Source organism: Sorex fumeus, unplaced genomic scaffold (genome assembly GCF_029834395.1).
Source record: "Sorex fumeus unplaced genomic scaffold, SorFum_2.1 ptg000006l, whole genome shotgun sequence".
Lineage (NCBI taxonomy): Eukaryota > Metazoa > Chordata > Mammalia > Eulipotyphla > Soricidae > Sorex > Sorex fumeus.
The window spans coordinates 25,641,981-25,663,780 of NW_026606063.1; the positions used below are offsets into that span (position 1 = coordinate 25,641,981).

The following is a 21,800-nucleotide window of genomic DNA, read 5'->3' on the forward strand; positions in this document are numbered from 1 at the left end:
AAAAAGAGAATGCCCTGCCACAGAGGCAAGGTGGGGTGGGGGAATGAGGTGTGTGGCAGGGGAGAGATACTGGGATCACCGGTGGCGGAGAATGGGCACTGGTGGAGGGATGGGTACTCAAGCATTGTATGATTGAAACACAAGCACGAAAGTTTGTAAGTCTGTAACTGTACCTCACAGTGATTCACTAATAAAAAAATTTTTAAAAGGGATATAATACCATTGACGTCGACATGTATTAAGCATAATGTCCATGATAAACCATTATTGTAAGCTATACAATAAAATTTTAGAAGAAAAATGGCAGTCCTCACCCCCTCACTCGCTGTCTGTGACTGACCTGTCCCTGTCTCTCTCCCAGCCTGCCTCCTCCCAGGTTCTCTTCCCACATCAGTCCAGCCATATACAACACATTAGGCCCCTCTCCCCACTCCATATGACCTTTCACTTCATGTCCCCTAACTCGAACATTACAGGAAACAAATCATAGACTGATCTCTGCCATCTTTCAGCCTCTACCACACTAATCTCAGCTAGGAACTCGCATCACCAGGCTTGGATCACTAGGTCATTTGTCCATCCCTGGTCCAGTCTTCACCCTTCTGCATCCACCTCTCTGCCTTCACCCAATGTACCCCCACGAAGTGCTAAACACTAGAGGGAGAGGAAGCCCAGGAACCAGGCATGGCATCTCCCTTACAGACCTCTTAAGTTCATCAAATATGAAAAAATGAATGAGTGCTTATAAGCGAGCAAGGGGAATGGGTGCTGTCTGTAAAGGACCCTGGTGTGTGGTGCCAAAAAAAAAAAAAAGAATAATTATGAGCAAGGATTTGAGTCCCCATCACTTCTTGCTAACTTTGTGAATCAGGGAAAGGGACATAGCCCTCTTTCTTACTAACAAAGATGTTGCCTTTTCTATTAGACTTGGGAGATATTCACAGAATTATTTCACAGGGCTGTTATAAAGGAAAAATTCATGATCAAAAGCACTTGCCTAATGGTAGGTCCGGTGTAGAAATATTGAATGTGATCAAAGCAGAGAGAGAGAGTAATGTGGAAATCACCTGCCCCACAGGTAGGGGGATGGTGTGGGATGGGGGTATACTGGGTTTTTTGGTGGTGGAGAATGGGCACTGGTGAAGGTACGGGTGTTTCATTGTATGACCGAGACTTAGACCCAAAAGCTTTGTAACTGCTCTCACGGTGATTCAATAAATAAAATTATAAAAAATGAAAAAAAAGTAAGGTGGAGTTCATGCACAATTCAATCAGCTAATCAGTGGCTGAATAAATAGCAGTACTCCTACATAAAAAAAAAAGCACTTGCCTCCATGTCTGGCACAATATACATGGTCTACCCTAGTGAATGTAATATTAATCATGCACTGTAGCACTGTCCTTCCCTTATTCATCAATTTGCTCGAGCAGGCACCAATAATGTCCCCATTGTGAGACTTGTTGTTACTGTTTTTGGCATATCTAATACGTCACGGGGAGCTTGCCAGTCTCTACCATGCAGGAAGGATATTCTTGGTAGCTTGCTGGGCTCTCCGAGAGGGGCAGAGGAATCAAACCCCGCTCAGCCACATGAAAGGCAGATGCCCTACCTGCTGTGCTATCGCTCCAGCCCCACTACATAAAACATATAAGGAAATACAAAATTTACATCAACTTAAACTGAAAAGAAAGATTATTATTAATAATAATAATTATTATTATTATATGTATAACCACAGCAAAGCCTGGCAAGCTATCCGTGATGTATTCAATATGCCAAAAACAGTAACAACAAGTCTCACAATTTATTGTGAAACGTTACCGGTGCCTGCTAGAGCAAATCGATGAACAATGGGAGGACAGTGACAGTGATATTTATAATAATAATAACAGTGATGCGAATGATGATGATGATTTACTATGAACACTTGGGAGCCTGACAACAAACAAGTCAGGTCTGAACCTTCAGATGGGAATGAGTTCTGACAGAGCAAGTAGGGCAGGAGGTGGGCTCACTAAAGGTGGAGGGTAGCTGTCAGTGCATGGGGTCCAAAAGTGAGGCCACTGATAGGTTTGGAGGCAAGTCTACATTTGTAGCCTTCTTCTCTCTCCCACTGTGCTCCTCGTCCCTCATGTGCTGGACCCAAAGGGATGTTTCAGAAGACCTGCTGCCAAATTAATTGTCTAAGACAACACAAGAAAAGTCACAAATCACTTAGAAGACTAACATCAGTTTCCTGGATTAGAGCACTTGTTCATTTGTATTTAGGAGAGCTAAATTATGTTTTAACTCAAGCAGAATGCTAACATTGTTACTGAAGTAAAATGGTACCCAAGCATATAGAACATCTAGCATCAAAGGCACAGCATTGCCCGTTCCTTGGCATAAGAGGGAATAATTTCTCAGTAACCTTCTGGTTCCCTTTTGACCCCTTTTCCTTTCTGCCTTGCAAAAGGAACTGTATGATGTGGCTTCACTGCTCTTTTCTGATACTGAGAAGATATAATTTAAGAAAATAGGGCTGGAGCAATAACACAGTGTGTAGGGTATTTATATTTGCCTTGCATGCGGCCGACCCAGGTTCAATTCCCAGCATCCCATAAGGTCCCCTGAGGACCTCCAGGGGTAATTCCTGAGTGCAGAGCCAGGAGTAACCCTGTGCATCACCGGGTGTGGCCGAAAAAGCAAAAAATAAATAAATAAAAGAAAAGAAAATAGTTCTGTCTTCCCTGGAGACACAAGGAAAAGATATGTCCCCTTCTCACTCCTTTTCTTTAAGCAATTACTACAGCACATCTTTGAAAGTTCCTTTCCTTCCTCCTTTGAAAACTTTTTAAAATCTAAATAAGCCTCTAGATACCCAGACAAATCAGAAATGTTCCAAGACCTAGAAGCCAATTCTTTTTTTTTTCTTTTTTTGGTCATACCTGGCGATTCACAGGGGTCACTCCTGGCTCATGCACTCAGCACTTACTCCTGGCAGTGCTCGGGGCACCATATGGGATGCTAGGAATTGAACCTGGGTTGGCCGCATGCAAGGCAAACGTCCTATCCACTGTGCTATCACTCCAGTCCCTAGAAGCCAATTCTTTAGAAGACAAATTCTAAGGAAGATGGGGCTAGCTCCCAGCTTCAATGGCTTCCACGGTGCCCCAGTCTAAGTCAGGAAAGTCTCCTGCCCTAGACTATGAACTTAATTTTGCCCTTTGGATAAAGACAGTTACATAAATGGCTGCCCCATTTCTAGGCTAGACCATGGGACAGAGGAGGTTTGCTAAGTCCTTCTCCTTAAGAGTGAGCTAATATTTCACTTGAGAACATACACAGAACAGACCCACTAGCAAGGCTGGACATCTCAACAATCTCTCAAGCTATTTCCTGTGATTCATATCACATTCTGATGGAATGCTTATTCAATAGTTCAACTTTTATCTTTCTCTTTTACCTTTGTAGAAAGGTTTTGTTGGGTTAAAAGATGATTTTGGTATTATTATCACACCCCGCAGGCTCTCCCTAATCAACTGACCCAAAGACTGAGGTCACCCTTCAGTTTAGTGAGTAGATATGGAAAAACTTGTCATTTGGAGCAGCTGGTGATAACAGAAGAGAGAAACTCTGCAAGCCAAGTTCTGCTCACAGACAGGGCCATGGTCTCTGGCATACCTGTCCTGTGGGATCTCTCTCAAAGAGTCCTAGTCAAGAGTCCAGTCCAGGGCATCTCTGGATGGGAAGCATCACGTCTTACGTTCCCTGACTTTTAACTCAGAAATAGTAGGATGGTGAAGGTGGGCAACGAAACACAAAAGGATGCCTGGGCCACATGAGCAATGGCATCATCATCATCAACAACAACAAAATCACAGCTACTTCATCACATCAAAGTTGTTTCACATATTATAAACCACAGTGGCCATTCCTTTACTACTTAAAAGTTTAGGTTGTAATAAGATATCATCTCACACCACAGAGACTGGCCCACATCCAAAAGAACAAAAGCAACCAGTGTTGGCGCAGATGTGGTGAGAAAGGGATCCTCCTTCACTGCAGGTGGGAATGCCGACTGGTTCAGCCTTTTTGGAAAACAGTATGGACGATTCTCAAAAAATTAGAAATCGAGCTCCCATTTGACCCAGCAATACCACTCCTGGGATTATATCCCAGAGAGGCAAAAAAGTATAGTCGAAGTGACATCTGCACTTGTTTGTTCATTGCAGCACTCTTTACAATAGCCAGAATCTGGAAAAAACCTGAGTGCCCTAGAACAGATGACTGGTTAAAGAAACTTTGGTACATCTACACAATGGAGTACTATGTAGCTGTTAGAAAAGATGAAGTCATGAAATTTACATATAAGTGGTACTACATGGAAATTATCATGCTAAGTGAAATGAGTCAGAAAGAGAGGGACAGACATAGAAAGATTGCATTCATCTGGGGAACATAAAGTAACAAAATAGGACACTAACAACCAAGAATGGCCAAGATAAGTACCAGGAGCTTCACTCCATGGCTTGGAGGTCAGTCGCACATGCTAGGGGAAAAGTCAGCTCAAATAGAGAAGGGAGCACCAAATAAAGGGTGTTGGGAGGATCCTCCCAGGATGGGAGAAGCATGCTGAAAGTAGACTATAGACCAAACATGATTGCCACTCAATGCCTCTTTTGCAAACCACAGCACCCAAAAGGAGAGAGAGAACAAAAGGGAATGCCCTGCCACAGAGGCAGGGTGGGATGTGGGGGATGGGGGGTGGGAGGGATACTGGGATCAGAGGTGGTGGAGAATGGGCACTGTTGGAGGGATGGGTACTCGATCATTGTATAATTGAAACCCAAGCACAAAAATTTGTAAGTCTACAACTGTGCCTCATGGTGTTTCACTAATAAAAATTAAAAAAAAATGTTTGGGTTGGTGTTAGACGTGCCACCCAGTGACAAGAGGAATGAGGAATTCAGGACCTGAGATCCAAGAACAGGTACCCACCTCCCCTGAGGTGTATCAGGGCTCCAGAGAATGTCCCTCTCCCAGCCTACACTTGGAGCCATCACAGCAGAAGGTAACAGAAGATTGAGGAGGTAAAATGACATGCTGGAGACTCTCTGAGGAGCTGAGACCCAAGCAATCACTGCCAGGCTGCATCTGCTAAAACATGGGTTATGGGACAGAGAGTAACCACAATCACAATTAACTGCCCACCCAGCCAGACTTCTGCCACCTGAAACCACCAAGCAAGACCTCCCAGAAGGAAAATGGAGGCTGAGGTGATAGAACAGTGGGTAAGGTGCTTGCCTTGTACACAGATGATGTGGATTCAATCCCCAGAATGAGATATGGTCCACCAAGCCTGCCAAGAGTAAGCCCTGAGTACTGCCAGGGCCTCCCCAAAAGGAAATGTGAATCCTTTTTCTCTCAAGATAAAAAACGATGTCTGCATCTCTACAGTTCTACACAAGATGTTCAGCTTTCAATTTAATAAAATGGGTCAAGTGAAGAGGCTATAAAACATATGAGTGTCTAAGAGACAGGAACAATAGGCACTTAGGTCTGACACAATATGGCAGGGGATGGATTTTTGCAATAGAGCAAAATGGTATAAATTAGGAAAGGTCACATGAGAAAGCTGAGAACTGAAGAGAAGGAAACCACAAACAAGCATAAAAAATACAATAACAAAGGTTAGTATCTTCAGTGGTTTCTGCAGTATACTCAACAGAGGACAGAACCCTAAAGCTATATTAAGCTCACTGAAAATTAAGCTCAGTTAAATTATCACCCAAACTGAAATATAAAGAGAGTGAGACAAAGAACAACATAACAGGGGCCAGAGCAAATAGTGTAATTAAGTAGGGCACTTGCCTTACATGCCGCTGACTGGGGTTCAATCCTCAGCGCCCTATATGGTCCCCTAAACCTGCCTGAGCACATATCCAGAAGAAACCTCTGAGCACCTCCGGATGTGCAGGACCACCCCTTCTCCCCCAGAATAATAATAACAAAGTAATAGACCATCCAAGAGATGTGGGTCAGTATCAAATGCTCTAGCGCACATAGAAGAATCTCAGAAGAGGAAGAATGCTGACATTAATGGGAGGGAAACGGGTTGAGCTTTCCTACCCGCCCCGACCAGGGCTCCGGCAGCCAAAGACCTCCAGGACCAGTCACCACCATGCTGAGACCACTCTCCGCACACATGAAGGTACTGGCAGAGGGACAAAGTCATGTGGGTTCCGGGGCCAAGATCTCCAAGCCTACTCGGATTGGGGCCGGGCATCCTCCACCCAGATCCTCCAAACTCCAGTAGGCGGGGGTCACACCCACCAACTGGCCCCCTGGCATCGTGTAATCCCATCAACGGCCAAGACCCAGAGACTATAAAAACCAGCTCCCAGAAGAGAACAGTGCAGTCTCCTGCCCCCGCGCCTGGCTGCCCTCGCCGGAGCCCATTGGAGGGGAGCAGGTTGAGCTTTCCTCCCCGCCCCGACCAGGGCTCCGGCATTCGCGGCCACACAAAATCTTATTATGACATCTTATTATCTCATTCTTACTTTGGACAAACTGGCAGGCTACCAAATGTAGCCTGCCTACACGGCAGAGTCTGGCAAACTCCCCGTGGCGTACCCAATATGCCAAATACCAGTAACAATGATGGGTCTCATTCTCCTAAAGAGCCTTGAATATAATCTCAGGGCTAGGATGAAAGAGACGTTACTGGGGCCTGCTCGCGGCAATCGACAGAATAACAGGATGATTTGTGTGATTTGTGAATGGGAAGGAAGTGTTTGGTAATATGGTGAAATTCCAATCCTGTCACATCAGAACTCATATGAAATATACCAATTGCAAGATGAGTTTGTCAGATTATATCTGAAACAGCAAGACGCGGCTATATAAGAAACCCAAGATGTAGACATACAAGAAACCCACCTTGAAGACAGACATGAAACTGCGTGAATGGACAAATTACTATGCGCATTGAGCAAAACTCACAGTTTGGGTGCATATGGTCCACCGTGTGTAAATTTTAAAACGTCAAACAGGAGGTGGGAGTAAAAGTAGAAGGTAGAAGGTAGCGACTGCACCTAACAGTGTTACAGATGGATCAATAACCACATGGAAGGGGCTGGAGAGGAAAGAAAGTGGCCCAAGACAGCAAATTTAATAAATGTGAAATGGGGTTTTATCATTCTTTAAGAACGTGATGAGAAGCCAGGAAATTACGTGCAAGCTGAAGAAATTCCTATAAAAGCGAAAACCAGTTAACACACGGTAGAACCGCAACTCCAAGAGTCTCCTGGGAGGGACCCAGGGTCCCCATACTTCAGCCCCTGGCTCCATTCTTCAGCGAGTCTGAGCAACCAGCCAGTACAACGGCAAGAAACAGCTGGAGCCTGTTCCTGCTCCATCCTCCCTGCGCACCCTTTACCTTAGCTGCTGGAGGAAAGCCTGCTCCTTCCCATGTTGGAAGTCATATTGACATCATCCCACTCAACTTTCATGGCTTCACTGATGATGTCCCTGTTCACGGCAGCTCTGGTCTCCAGCTGGAATTTCCTCCTTCTTCTAATGTTCTGATTCTCAGCAGGATAGGCCCCCACTTGTTGGCTGTTGGTAGCACAGGCATGGTTGGTGAGCTGCTTCTCACGCTCCTCCTGATCTTACCCCTCAGGCCGCATCCTCCCCTCCCAATTTCCTCTTGTCTTGGCCAGCCTGTCTTCTGAGCCCTCTGCAAAAGACTCCAGGAAAAGCCCATTGTTGGGTGACAGGATTGTGATGACAGCACTGGGGTTATGAGGTCATCATGAGGTGCTCCGAAGAGAGAGGTCAGGAGAGAGGAATGTGGGGTGTGTTCAGAAATGGGCCTGATCTACACGGAGACCCAGAGCAAGGTTGAAGAACAGTTTGATTAATTTTTTTCATCAAATCAGACTTTGCTTTGCTGGTTTATGAGTTCACAGCAAGCTGCCCAGAAGGGATTTTTGGTGCTCAGAATGAAATCCTTTAATAATAGCACAGCACTGCTATACAAGTATCAAAAATCTTTGCTCAGATTCTGAGAACTCAAACCTTTAACTGTCAAAAAACACTTCGTGGGCCCTCTCTGCTGAGTCTTGAGAGAGATTCCTCAGTCTATAGTAGAGCTCACTTCCCATATATAACTTCCTTAGATGCAATCAGAGTGCAGTATAAAATGTTATATATCTGGGGCTGGAGTGATAGCACAGCAGATAGGGTGTTTGCCTTGCACGCGGCTGACCCGGGTTCGATTCTCTGCATCTCATATGGTCCCCCGAGCACCGCCAGGGCCAGGAGTAATTCCTGAGTGCAGAGCCAGGAGTAACCCCTGAACATCGCTGGGTATAACCCCCCAAAAAAAGTTATATATCCAAGGAAAATGTGGACCTCAGAAGCATTCACCAACCACGGGTCTTCTCCTTTGGGAGAAAAAAACCCAAACTGTTAGAGCCATCTGTCTTCCAGACAAATTAAACCTTCTTATCCTTCCCATGCCAACCTTTGAATTGTGCTTTGAATCTGGGTGGACAAATCACATTTGAAAGATATTCTCACAAAGACTTTTTTTTCTTTCTAGTTAAAGAGACCTTGGATAGTTTTGCAGAGACTGCAGAACTGTTAAAAGGGTGTCCAAATATTGAAAGGCCAGAGGGTAGGTACTATAACTGCCTGGATTTTGTACATGACATATTGATTTGTCACTGGGCAACCAAACACCTCTCAGTAAATCATACACAAATCTAGCACATTCAGCTCTTCTAGATAAGTAGGACCTCTTTCTCCAGATCATGTCAACACTTTATCTTTTTTTATCTTTTTCTTTTTAGGGCTACACCCAGCCATGCTCAGGGATTACTTCTGGCTCTGAACTCAGGAATTGCTCCTAACTTGGGGAACCATATAAGGTTACCAAGGACCAAACCCCCATTGGCCGTGTGCAAGGCAAAAGCCTTACCCACTGTACTATCACTCTCACCCCTCATGTCAATCCTTTCTTATTAAAATCTGAAAGCTAAAAGAACCTACTTGCTTCTTGAATTCTGATTTCCATTTTCAGAAGTATCTAGTATTCTACTAAGAAGGAAGGGAATGTTTCTGAAGCCAGTGTGGTTCAACGCACAATGAAATGAAAACTCCAGCTCATGCAACCCCTTGCCTGTCTCAGGGGAATAAGATCACAAAGCCTCATATTTCCAACCTCAGACTGCACACATTTTTCTATTTGCCTGAGACAAAGGAAGAAGGATATCCTGGTCTTTACAGGTCTTTTACTGATATTTCCTGGTTTTTACCAGATCAGTGCCAGTAAAATTAACAAACCAGCAATCACTGGTGGCCATCATGTTTGAAAGGTTCAGAGCAATCCTGCATGAAGGAGCAGACCAAACCTCACCTTAAACAATTTGATCTACCAAAAACAAACCAAAAATATCAAACAAACAAACAATAACAACAACAACAACAACAAAAACCCTGTGAGGAATGGGAAAGAGAGAAAGGGACATAATAGCAAAGGTTGACCTGAAAGAAAAGGATGCAAGTTGATCACAAAGTGCAAAGAATCTAAAGCATGGAAGCACCCATGCTTGTGATTGCTCTAAAGAGATGCAGAAATGAAGCCTTTGCAGAGATGCTCTGAGTTAGAGCTGGGAAAGAAGATGGTGTGGGCTCTGAACAGGAGTCAGCTAAGGATTCCCAGCTGGCTCTAGATTCCCTGCCCTAACTCCATGGATCGGTTCTCTCCTTTCTGGAAGTTTGTAGAATGAATGACTATCTTTTGCAAAACCAGTGTGAGGATTTCAGGTAAAGCTTTGCCATCTGGTTGTGCTGGATTCTCCCACTCCTATTGGATGGTAGACTTTTAGGGAAGCTACATGCTGGGTGTTTGCGAGCCAAAACAAGTCTGTTAGGACAGCCGTGCCCTAATAGAGTTCCCATGTCTTCCCTAAGAGGGCAAGGGACAGAGTTGTCTGCAGAGACTCTGAGAGTGATTCCAAAAGAAATCAGTTTGAGGTCTCATGAGACAAAACTCAGACCACAACATGGAAAGGGATTAGAAACACCCCGAATTTCTACCATGAATTTGACCTGGTTCTTTGTCAAATGGTCAAGTCCCACAGACTTTCTGAGATTTGGAGTGTCTTAACCTGGGTGTGCCCGGTGAATTGGACCCCTGGGTTCTGCTCTGTACTGTCACTTGGGAACTGTGCCTGTGTCCACTCAAGACTTGAGCAGTGAATCCCAGAAGATAGCAGCTCGCCAGAGATCTCTCTGGACCCCATACCGAGTCCGTTTCTTTTTTTTTTTTTTTTTGTAGGAGTACTGCTATTTATTCAGCCACTGATTAGCTGATTGAATTGAGCATGAACTTCCCGAGTCAGTTTCACTGGGGCACCTCAGATGGAGCAACTGTGCCCACTCCAGATGAAACCCTGATGGCCGTGAGCTTCCAGAAGCAAAACCAGGTACACAGGTTCAGGGACTAAGACTCCAGGACACATGGCAGCAGTACAGGTCGTTCCTTCCCGTCCCTCCACCTGCTTGGGGTCCTGGCTGTCACACCCATGATCTGTCTCCGGGCGCCATCTCAGTGCTTCGATGGCCTTGATCCAGAGACTCCCAAATGAATCTCAAAATGGATTAGCTCCCTACAGAGATGTCTCTGGACCCCAACCATTTACAATTTTAGAATCCAGAAGCACGCTGCCTCTTTCATGACCATGCAACCTCTCATGATATTCATAATAAGCAATAGAAAATAAATTATCCAGCATCTGCCCCTGGCAGGCAGGCTTGAATGGTGCTGTAAAAAATTGAAATAATGGTGGTGGGAAGGAATAATGATGTTGGGATTCATGTTGAAATATTGAATGTTATCAATTAATGTGAACAAACTTATGAAAATAATTTTTTTAAAAGACTTCAGCCTCCACATGGGAAGGAAACAAAGGCTCATGAGCGTGGCTCTGACATTTCCATGTCTAGGAAGTGACCTCACGGGTACAGATGTCCTTGCAGAATTTCCCCAGTCAAGCCCCCTCAACACACACACAGGTATGGTAATTGTCAGTCTTGTTCTCATGACACCCCAGGCATATCTAATCCCTTCAAGGGACACTGAGATTCCTTCCAACTAAAGAAGTAATGTGAATTCACTTCCATTTTAAATCAGACACCTTCTGCCCAGCTTGTTCCTGTCTCATCTCCTGTCCTCCAGGGCTGAATCAAGGAAGATATAGTCATTCTCTGACCTAAACAGAGGGAATCTTTGAGCAAAGTACAGTGCACCTCGTTGGAAGTCTTTTGAACTTTCAGTGATAGGCGGCTGGGGCCGGGGCATGACAGATGCCCATACAGCACACCCACCCCCAAATCTAGCTAGGGTGAATTCTCATCCTTTGCTCCCTGCTTCGTGATGCTGAATCTATCCTAGCACCATCTCACCCTGTCAGTGCTCAACCCGGTGTCCAGGTGTCTCTGGAATACCCAGGGACAGAGGGATCAGCTAGAGAGCATATGGACAAGGGAGCTGGCAGGCCCAAGTTCGCTTCCCCAGCAACCACGAGCAACTGTGTGCCAGGTACCAGGATACATGGCTCTACGTTTCTCTGTATGGTCTCAGCTCAATCATTTTCTTTATTTCTTTTCTTCCCCTATTTTTTTGTTTTGGTGGAAGTGAGGGTTGTTTTTTTCTTTTTGGGGGGTGGGGGGGACTTGGACCACCCAGTGGTGGTCAGTGGCTAGATGAACCAGTGGCTGGCGATGGAAGCCTGGCCTCCTTCATGCAAAGCATTCACCTCTGTTGAGCTCTTCATGGCCCTCATTTTTATTTCTTGATGTTCACTCCCTCACTCCCAACCCAAGTCCATGCTATAACTTCCACCTGGGACTCCCCTTTTTCTTCACCTACCCGGTTAATGGCAATTTATTTTTCAACTTTCATTCAGGTCTCTCCAAAACTTCCCCAACTATGTCTGTCCTACCCACTAGACATGTGGTTATTCAAAGCATTGAATAAATACTTTCCATTTATTTAAGGTATTAATTATGGTTAAAAGGTTCTTTGGGGCAATAACTAGAAAAATCTCTCCTTGGCATATAAACTCTGTGGAAGGAACAGAGACCAGTTAAGCACCAAGCACAGGGCCTGTCACAAGACAGTTTTAAACAAAAGCTTAAATGCCATTTCTCATGGTTTATAATGTCTGGTTGCAAAAAAATATGTATATTAACCATCATCACTGTCACAGTATCACTGTCATCACACTGTTCTTCGATTTCCTTGAGCAGGCACCAGTAATGTCTCCATTTGTCCTCGCTCTGAGATTTTAGCAAGTGCCACATTGGAGGCTCTTTCAGGGTCAGGGGAATGAGACCCATCATTATTACTGGGTTTTGGCATATTGAATACGCCACAGGGAACTTGCCAGACTCTGCAGCATGGGCAGGATACTCTCGGTAACCTGCCGGGTTCTCCAAGAGCAAGAATTAGACAATAAGAAGTCTTCTAGGAGCTTGGTTTTATAGTCTCTAGGTCTTGACCGTTGATGGGATTACATGGGCGCTGGGGCAGTTGGTGGGTGTAACGCCTAGCTACTGGAAGATGGGGGATCTGGGTGGAGGACGCCCAGTCCCGATCTGAGCAGGCCTGGAGATCTCAGCCCCGGGTCCTGCACACCTGGGTTCCTCTGGCAGTTCCTTCCTGCTTGAGGCACATCCGAGTGTGTGGAGAGTGGTCGTAAGCATGGCTGTAGCTGTGTTTCAGATGTCTTCAGCTGATGGGCCTCTGTTCAGGGCGGGGAGGGAAACTCAGCCCAACCCTCTCCAAGGGGCCCCGGTGGGGACTGCCAGGAGCAGGGACAGGAGACTCTGCCATTAACCATCATAAGCTATAATAAAAATATGCTTGCCCTAATAAGAAGAAACTACAACTTGGTGTTCAAGTTGTCAGTACTCTTCTCAAGCATGAGTGAAGCAGAGGTGTGACGTCCTATAGAATCCATTGGCTTTTGCAACCAGCATTTCTGAGAGCCTGCTGTTTGTGAGCACATTGCAGGCCAAATGAGCCAGAGGTGCCTCTGAGCTCAGAGAACGCAAGATCAAGTGCAAGCTCTCTAGTGCCAGAAAACAGGGGCAAGCAAATCAGGACAAAGCTGTCCACTGGGCAGGAAGAGGGAGGATTGGGAATCTACTGGAAACTGAGACATGAAAACAACATTTCTCTTCACAAATGAAAAAGGGCCCCTTGGGCTATCTCTATAAATTCCCCAGAGGGAACAGATGTGTCACTGGAACATGCTAATGAAATACATTCTGGCATCTTGTATCTGACTGTGCTGATACCTATTGCTAATCTGTGCTTGACAAATATTGCAGAGTAGATCTGGAATGATTCTTGCTAGAGCAAACCCCAAGAATGCAATCATTGACTATAAGAGACCCTGGGAGCACTGCTGGTTAGGGACAGTGAAAAGGCTACCCCCAAACGCACCACCTGGTTTATTTAATCAGATAATTCTGATTATCTGAAGCTAAAATTACTTAAATAGTCAGTGCAAGAAATCCCTGACACTCTGGAATTTGGGAGTTTATGGAATTTTAGACATTTTATACTATGCATAACAAACAAACAAACACTGTCCTCCTGTTGCTCACTGATTTGCTCGAGTGGGCCCAGTAATGGCTCCATTTTTTTTTGAGACTCGTTGTTACTGTGTTTGGCATATCGAATACAACACACCGTGTAGGCGAGATACTCTCCTCGGTAGCTTGCCGGGCTCTCCGAGGTGGGGGGGGGGGGGGGGGGAGGAATCGAACCTGGCTGGCTGCGTGCAAGGCAAATGCCCTACCGCTGTGCTATCGCTATTCATAGCAAGAAATACAAAAGAGAGTATGAGAGAGATTGTCTGCCATAGAGGCAGGGGGAAGGATGGGGCGGGGGAAATACCTGGGTTCTTGGTGGTGGAAGATGTGCACTGGTGGAGGGTTGGGTAATGGATCATTGTATGACTGAAACTCAAACAAGAAAGCTTTGTAACTGTATCTCACGGAGATTAAAATAATAATAATTTTAAAATAGTAAAGTAAAGTAAAGGCCCTCCCGTTGATCATCGACTTGCTCGAGTGGGCCCAGTAACGTCTCCATTGGAGACTTTGTTGTTACTGTGTCTGGCATATCGAATACGTCACGGAGAGCTTGCCAGGCTCTGCCGTGCGGGCGAGATACTCTCGGTAGCTTGCCGGGCTCTCCGAGAGGGGCGGAGGAATCGAACTCGGGTCGGCCATGTTGGCTGCGTGCAAGGCAAACGCCCTGCCGCTGTGCTATCGAAAATAAAATTAACATTCTGCATAAAAAGAAAAAGAAAAAAAATTCCTGACACTCCTTTGCCCTTGAAAGTAGTTGAATTTTTCTATCTTAACATAAATTAGAATAAGTAAATAAATAAAGTACCCTCCCTGTAGGTGCTTCAGAAGGGGAGAAGTCATCCTTATCACCAAAGATAGCAATATGCAGACCTGAGATAGGTGTAGAAACAAACATTGTTACTACTTCTTCCTTCTAGAAACTTTGTCTTTCTCACAATTCTTTGTTTTTAAGCTGGAAAAAAAAAAAAAGGCAGAACAACAGCACAGCAGGTAGGGCTCTTGCCTAACATGCAGCTGACCCAGGTTCTAGTCTCAGCATCCCATATAGTCCCCCAAGTTCCATCAGGAGTGATCCCTGCGTGCAGGGCCAAGACTAAGTTCCTAGCACAGCTGGGGTGATTCAAATACAGAACCCTAAAAAAGATAGAAAACCTAAAATAATCTGATGACTTGTGTCTCACAAGCAAAAGTCACTGTGCATTCATAATTTCATAACTATACTGGTCTTTTTCTCTCGTAAGTCTGCTGGCGGTCAAATTGATCATCAGATCAGTAAAAAAAAAAAGAAAAGAAAAGAAAATGGACCCCCACATATACAGGCAATTCCCTATAGCATCCATACTAAACAAAAACAGACATCCCTGATCACCAAGGATTTGAGAAAACTCTGAAACATGAAAAACAAAGATAACTAAACAGATAGGATGGGGGTGGGGTAGGGTGGGGTGGGGGTGGGAGTGGGAAATCAGGACTCCAAAGGAAAGAAAAATAACTCAGGGAACAGAAGAAAAACCAAGAGAAAGAAGTTTCCAAATTAGAATCTCACAGAGATTTGAGGAAGTATACATTCTTACAATAAAAACAGGACAATGCTGGTAAAAGGAAAATCCTACTAAAAGTACTTTAAAGCAAAAAAAAAAAAATGATTATCAAAGCAGAAGATACAGATGAATAAAAACTACCAAACATTATACTCCCCAAAAGTGGACAATAGGAAATTGAGTAAATAGGGGGAAAGGCCACTGTCCCAGGAATCACTCTTTTCTTTGCTTTTCCACTTGGTTTTTATCTGTTGAAATGTCTGCTGTGCCAACATCTATTAGATTGCAAGTGTCTCATCCATCAGGGAACACATTCAGAGCAGACCCACTGTGGACTGGACACGTCACTGTGGAGTTTAGGGACATAAAAGAATATCCTAAAGCCTCCAGAGAGGTCCGTGTAAGAACACAAAAGTCAGAGTGAAGAGTCAGTCACAGCAGTTATTAGAATCCAGAACAATGTGTTCTCAAATCTGTGCAAACTAGATTATCAGCCTCGAATTCTAACCCCACACAAACTCTGAAATGTGAAGCCAAAACTGGAGAAGAGACTCAGAGAGGCATTTGGATAGTCAAATAGTGATTTCCTTCGAGATTACATGAAAATGAACTCTGGATTTTGTTTATAGAGTAAAGAAAGAAAGAAAGAAAGAAAGAAAGAAAGAAGAATGTAAGAATAAAAGTAACAGGGTGGGACGGGGTGAGGGCCTCAAGAAGACCCCTCTGCTGGAGGACTAAGGATCAAGCAAGAGAGAAAAGCTGGGTTTCCTAGAGAGGTCTGAGTTAGAAAGGCATCTACAAAGCTGGGAGAGAACTCCAAAAGTTGGCACACAAGTGTGGCATGCACAAGGCCCTGGGTATTGAGTCCAGCACCCCATGGCACTCAAGTGGGAGTGCAGCCATGTGCAGTTCTGTTGGCCCCCAGCACCTCTAGGGAGCACAGACTAAACAAAAACAAAGTCAAATGAAAAGGCATCTACAGAATGCTTATATTGAGAAAAGCTGGAGAACATGTTAAAGGCACCACATGCAAGAAACCAAGAATCAAAAATGACAGAAGAGGGGCCGGAGCAATAGCACAGTGGAGAGGGTGTTTGTCTTGCTCACAGCCAACCTGGGTTCTACCCCTGGCATCCCATATGGTATGGAGCCAGAAGCAACCCCTGAGCATTGCTAGGTGTGACCCAAAAAGACTAAATAAATAAATAAATAAGTGACAGAAGTATTTCTAGAGTCAGGCACAGTATTAGAGTACTCAGAAACCCCAGAAGGTGGTGTGGATTTGATTCCTAACTTGCCGTTCGCACATGTGACTTGCAGCCAATAAATATAATCACAGACAAATACAATACGGCTGCTGTGAGCATTTGAACGAGTTAATATAACACTTAGAGAAAAGAACCTATCATTTAATATGTGCCATTTAAAATCTGGCCATAGATAAACTGAAAAGTTGCATAACTTCCTATTTCTTTAGGTCAGCTTCAACATCACTGGGCCAGGAGAACCCTAGAATTCTGGGAATTGTTGCTCTTATTAGCACTGTTGCAATCAAGTCAGCACACTTTGGCCAGGGACGAGGCCTTTTTCTAGTACTGGATGTCATCAGCACAATGGATGAGGTGTTGAGCTCCATGTAACAAATTGTTCCACTTCATCCCATGCCCTGAGCAAAACAGAGCTAAGCAGTTGAGCAAACATTTCATTTCTTTGCTCAACTGTCCCTCCAGAACTCCAGACCTTTTGCCTTCACTGGGTCTCTAGGAGAGAACAGGAAATAGGGAGGAGGGAGGTGTGTTGTAAGTGTGTATTTCTTGGGAATTCTGCTTTCCAGGCCAGATTCTTCAGGCCCAGAGCTGACCTCCGATATCCCTCAGGGCCAAGAGCGAGGCTCAGGTTCTATCACCTGCTCAATGGTCCCTTTTTCCACGCACAAACACCCCGTGTCCAGGTGGATGCCTCCCATCATTCCTCTGCTGGTCAGTGAGCTCTTGGAGGAAAACATCAGCCACAACACACTCAGCTGTGAGACTAACAAAAGGGCAGAGAGCAGGTTCTGGCCAGGGGCCAGAGAGATAGTACAGCAGGTAGGGTGTTTGCCTTGCACGCGTCTGACCCAGGTTCGATCTTCAGCATCCCAGATGGTCTCCCAAGCACCATCAGGAGTAATTCCTGAGTGCAGAGTCAGGAATAATCCCTGAGAATACTGGATGTGACCCAAAAAGCAAAAAAAAAAAAAAAAAAAAGAAAGAAAGAAAAAGAGAGAGAGAAAGGGATGTACATCAGTCACAAAGAAAAAGAAAGCCTCTCCTTATACATGGACAAAGGCCCTGCAGTCCATATCCTTCTGCTCTGATACCGCCAAGCTACCAGGCAGGGCAGAAGTGTAAGAGTCGAGATTGTGCATCTAACTGAAAGCCTTAGGATTTTTTTTTTTTTTTTTTGCTATCTCCTAACCTGCGTTTTCTTGTACCTACAATGTTTCCTGCCTTAAAGACAAAGCTGATTAAAGTATGCAGTTTTTTTTACTGTTCATCTAAAAATTTTAGAAATTTCCATATGCCCACCAGAGGCAAATGATTCAGTGGTGAATTCCACATAAACTGTTCCTCTACTGAGGGGAGCTAACATGTCCCAACTGCATAAAGGCGGGGGTGGGGGAATGGAGAAGCCACTAATTGGGATTTTTGTGTTCACCTCTTCCTCCGAGAAGCCTTCACTTTAAACTCCAAAAAGATGAGTTTGTCTACCTCCCTGCTTCCCTACACAGCAGTGACATTGCTGAGCAACTGTCTGGCCTCTGCCTAGCACATCTGCACCAGGACTAAGACACAGAGAGATCTCAAGTCTCAGGTTTCGTCCTATTGTGTTTCTCTCTTGCTTTTCATTTTCTTGTCAATCAACATTTTTGGAATATATGAACCTATCTTCCAAGGACAACCAAACCATAAAATACAGCTACTGCAGTGATAGAGAAAGTGTTGAGTAGAAATTCACCCAGATGCCCATCTCCTTTGGCCATACTTCTTCCCTGGGCCATCTGCCCACCTTGGACACCAGTGATGCAATACTGATCCATGGTTCAGAATTTCCAGTCCAGACCTGGCAGGTCAGTTCCAGGCTGTACCTCTATCTCTCCCTGCTGGGCACTTGCACCAAGATGGTCCACAAGCTCCTCATACCCAACCAAGCCAACCTTGGACACCTAGTGAGTTTCCCTGCCTCCAGCCCCCTGCCTTCTGACCACCCCCACAAACATAGCTGCAGATCAGACAAGGCATCACCACTCAGGGTCCCATACCCTTTACCAAGACCTGGAGATAAAGCCCAAGGTCCAGATGAGACCCCCATTGTCACCCGCTTCCTCCTGATCCTCGATTCTCATCTCTACATTCCCATGTAGCCCCTCTCTCCCAGGTACTGAGCTGGTCCTCACCTCCACGTCAAGCCAACAAGGCCTCTCTCAGCATTCATGCCTAAGCCTCAGCCACTCTCCAAAGCTTCCTTCTGAATTTTCTTCTAAACCCACCCTCGCCCTGCCATCAAAGCTCTCACTAGCCCCATGTTCCCTCCAGCACAGTGTCACAAGGAGCAGCTGGCATGTCATGCTCAAGCCCTAGGCAAGTGACTGATGGATGCTGGAAGAACAGAAGTTCCAAGACAGTTCACATTCAGCGTCACATACATTTGAAGTGACAGGACTGTGAGCAGAATGGAACCCTTGTCCAGGAACTTGTCTGAAAGGGTAAAGACGTTCCTGTCATTTCCTTCAAGCAGAAGCATCTTGCCTTGCTTCTCTGTCCCTGAATTCTTGTCCTGTTAGTATAATGCCCTATGAGGGGCCAGGACAGGACCATGCAGAAAGGGCAAGGGGCAGTTCTCCTCTCCCTCCTCCCAAGACACAGACCATGACCCTGCCGACAGGCCAGGAGCAGGGGCCAGGAAGCTGGTGGCTGGGGTCCAGACCCCATGTCTGGATTCGCCCTTTGGAAGCACCCACAGTCCACCAATATGCAGCCCACCTGCCCTCTTCCCAAGGAAGAGCTCACTTCCAGGGCCTGTTAGCCCTTCCTCTCCTCCAGAGAAGATTCCTGCTCTTCTCTTGGCCTCAGCTGCCACTAAGTGCCCTCCAGACAGGATTCCTGGCCTCTGGTTCTGGCCCCATTCCTGTCACTGCCCTCGGAGAGAGAACTTGGGCTCCTCACAGAGTCCCTCGCCACCTTCTTCCTTCATTGCCTAGGGGCCTCTGAGCCGAGGAGACAGATCTGAGGGCTGCAGCTCGTGCTTCCCACAAAGCCCTGGGTTCCATCCAGGGGACTGCATGGCTCTCAGGACACTGCTGGAAGTGACCCCCAAGCACTGTAAGGTATGGCCCGAAACCACCCCCCACCTCCCCCACCCAAAAGAAAATCAATGAAAAGGAACCTGTGAATTCATCTCCTTTATTCTGACTGGCACTGCTGGCCTTGGCCCAAACCCTGGTGGCAGGGTCCCCCTGAAGACTGAGAGTTCACTAAGAACAGAGACTGTGAGAATATGTTGCTGCCAGCAGGTCAACCTGTACCTGAGGAGCATCAGCATCCTGATGATGCCTTCAGACTTCCAGATACCTCAAAATTGCTTTTGTGCCTTTGGCAAGACCCCAACAACTTGGGGTCAAGTTTACCAAGAGATTAAATGACCAAAAGTTAGGTATGTGGTAGCCACACCCACAAACCACCTCTGGCTCAGCTATATAAGCTCACTTATTTGACTTATTTCAGAGACCCATAAATCTCAAAGAGACCAAAAGACACAGTGCGGGCCTGTAGCATGGAGATAAATGAAAACCCGTGACTGAGATCTCCAAGCCCGCTTGGATTGGGACTGGGTCTCCTCACCCCCAAGTCCCCAGTTTTCCAGTAGCTTGGCAGTCACACCCACAAACTGCCCCTGGTACCATAAAATCTTATCAACAGCCAAGACCCAGAGACTATAAACTAAAGCTCCCAGAAGAGAGCGACGCGGAACGCCCTGACCCGGCACCAGGCTGTCGTCACTGGGGCACCTTGGATGGGGGTGGGTTGAGTTTCCCTCCCCAACTCAAGCAGAACCCTGGCAGCCAAAAAACTCCATAATCCAACCACCATCATGTCCAAGGCCTCTCTCCACACACTCAGACGAGCCTCACCCAAGAGGGGATGAGCCTCACCCAAGATGGGATGAATCTCACCCAAGAGCGGACCGGCAGGAAAACCGAGGTATGCGAGAACCCATGACTGAGGTCTCCAAGCCTGCTTGGATAGAGACTGGGCTTCCTCCCCCCAGGTCCCCAGTTCTCCAATAGCTTGGCAGTCAGACCCGCAAACTGCCTCCAGTGCCATGTAATCTCATCAACAGCCAAGACCCAGAGACTATAAACTAAACTCCCGGAAGAGAACTACACAGAATTTCCTGGGCATTATATTCTATCCATAACAAGCAATACAAAACAAAACATCTAGCATTGCCTTTTTGGCAGCTTTGAGTAGTGGTGGGACTGTAATGTAACCAAAATAGAGAGAGAATATGGGGAAAATTGTCTGTCACACAGGCAGGGGAAGGATTGGAACCAGAGTTGGTGGGGGAGCGGCAAAATACTGGAGATTTTGGTGGTGGAAAATGTGCACTGGTGAAGGGATGGATGTTTGATGATTATATGACCGAAGTTCAAACATAAAAGCTTTGTAACTATCTCACAGTGAATCAATAAAAAGGGGGGGAAATAATAATAAAATAAAATTAACATTCTGAATAAAAAAATAATGTGGAGTTCATGCCCAATTCGATCAGCTTAATCAATGGCTGAATAAATAGCAGTACTCCTACATTATTAAAAAAAAAAAAAAAGAACAGAGACTTTCTTTCCTCTTGTTTCTTCAAGCCTCAGGAGCCATCACAAAAGGAACTAGATCTATTGAGGCTTTTTGAGCTTCTTCTCTGCCAAACTTATTGTCTCAAGGTAAAGGTGGGTCATCAAGGGCTAGAAATAACTTGAGCTCTAATATAAGCCATGTCCTGTGGCACTAAGATGCCATGGCATGCTTCCTCCTACCCCCACCCTCACCCTAGGAAGATCACAAAAGCACATGTATGATCAGGAGAGGCTGGAACACTGAAAGAGATTAAAACCAATCCAGTTGCTCCTACCTCCATCCAGGGCTTATCTAACCATAAAACACCATAGACCAACTCTGAAAGGACCCTTGATTCAGAGATCACACGCATGCATGGCAACCAGCCCCAATGCATCCAGTATTTTCTCTCTTGAAACCAATCACCAATAACAAGCCGTTCATTGCAGCTTCACTTACATTAATGTTTGAAGACCATACATTTCGAATCCATCCAGGGTCTCTCATTATTGGAATCTGGAGAGGAGAAGAATTACAAATCAATTCAAATATTCTGAAATGAGTCCATACATATACTAAAAACCACTGAACTCTATACCATAGCAATTGGTGAATTGTAGAACACGTTAACACATGAAGGCTAGCTCAACAACAACAAAAAAAGAAAGTAAAGAAAGATGAAAGGAAGGAAGGAAGGAAGGAAGGAAGGAAGGAAGGAAGGAAGGAAGG

At 45.4% G+C, this 21,800-nt stretch overlaps 1 protein-coding gene across 3 annotated transcripts in view; it reads right to left on the reverse strand.

Moving 5' to 3' along the window:
- LPIN1 (lipin 1) overlaps positions 1–21,800 on the reverse strand; it is a 159,157-nt gene that overhangs the window by 94,290 nt on the left and 43,067 nt on the right. For all 3 annotated transcript variants that reach the window (XM_056128498.1, XM_056128506.1, XM_056128489.1), the window contains exon 2: positions 21,531–21,587. In XM_056128498.1, coding sequence (XP_055984473.1) covers positions 21,531–21,587 — 57 coding nt within the window. The remainder of the gene's footprint in view (positions 1–21,530; positions 21,588–21,800) is intronic.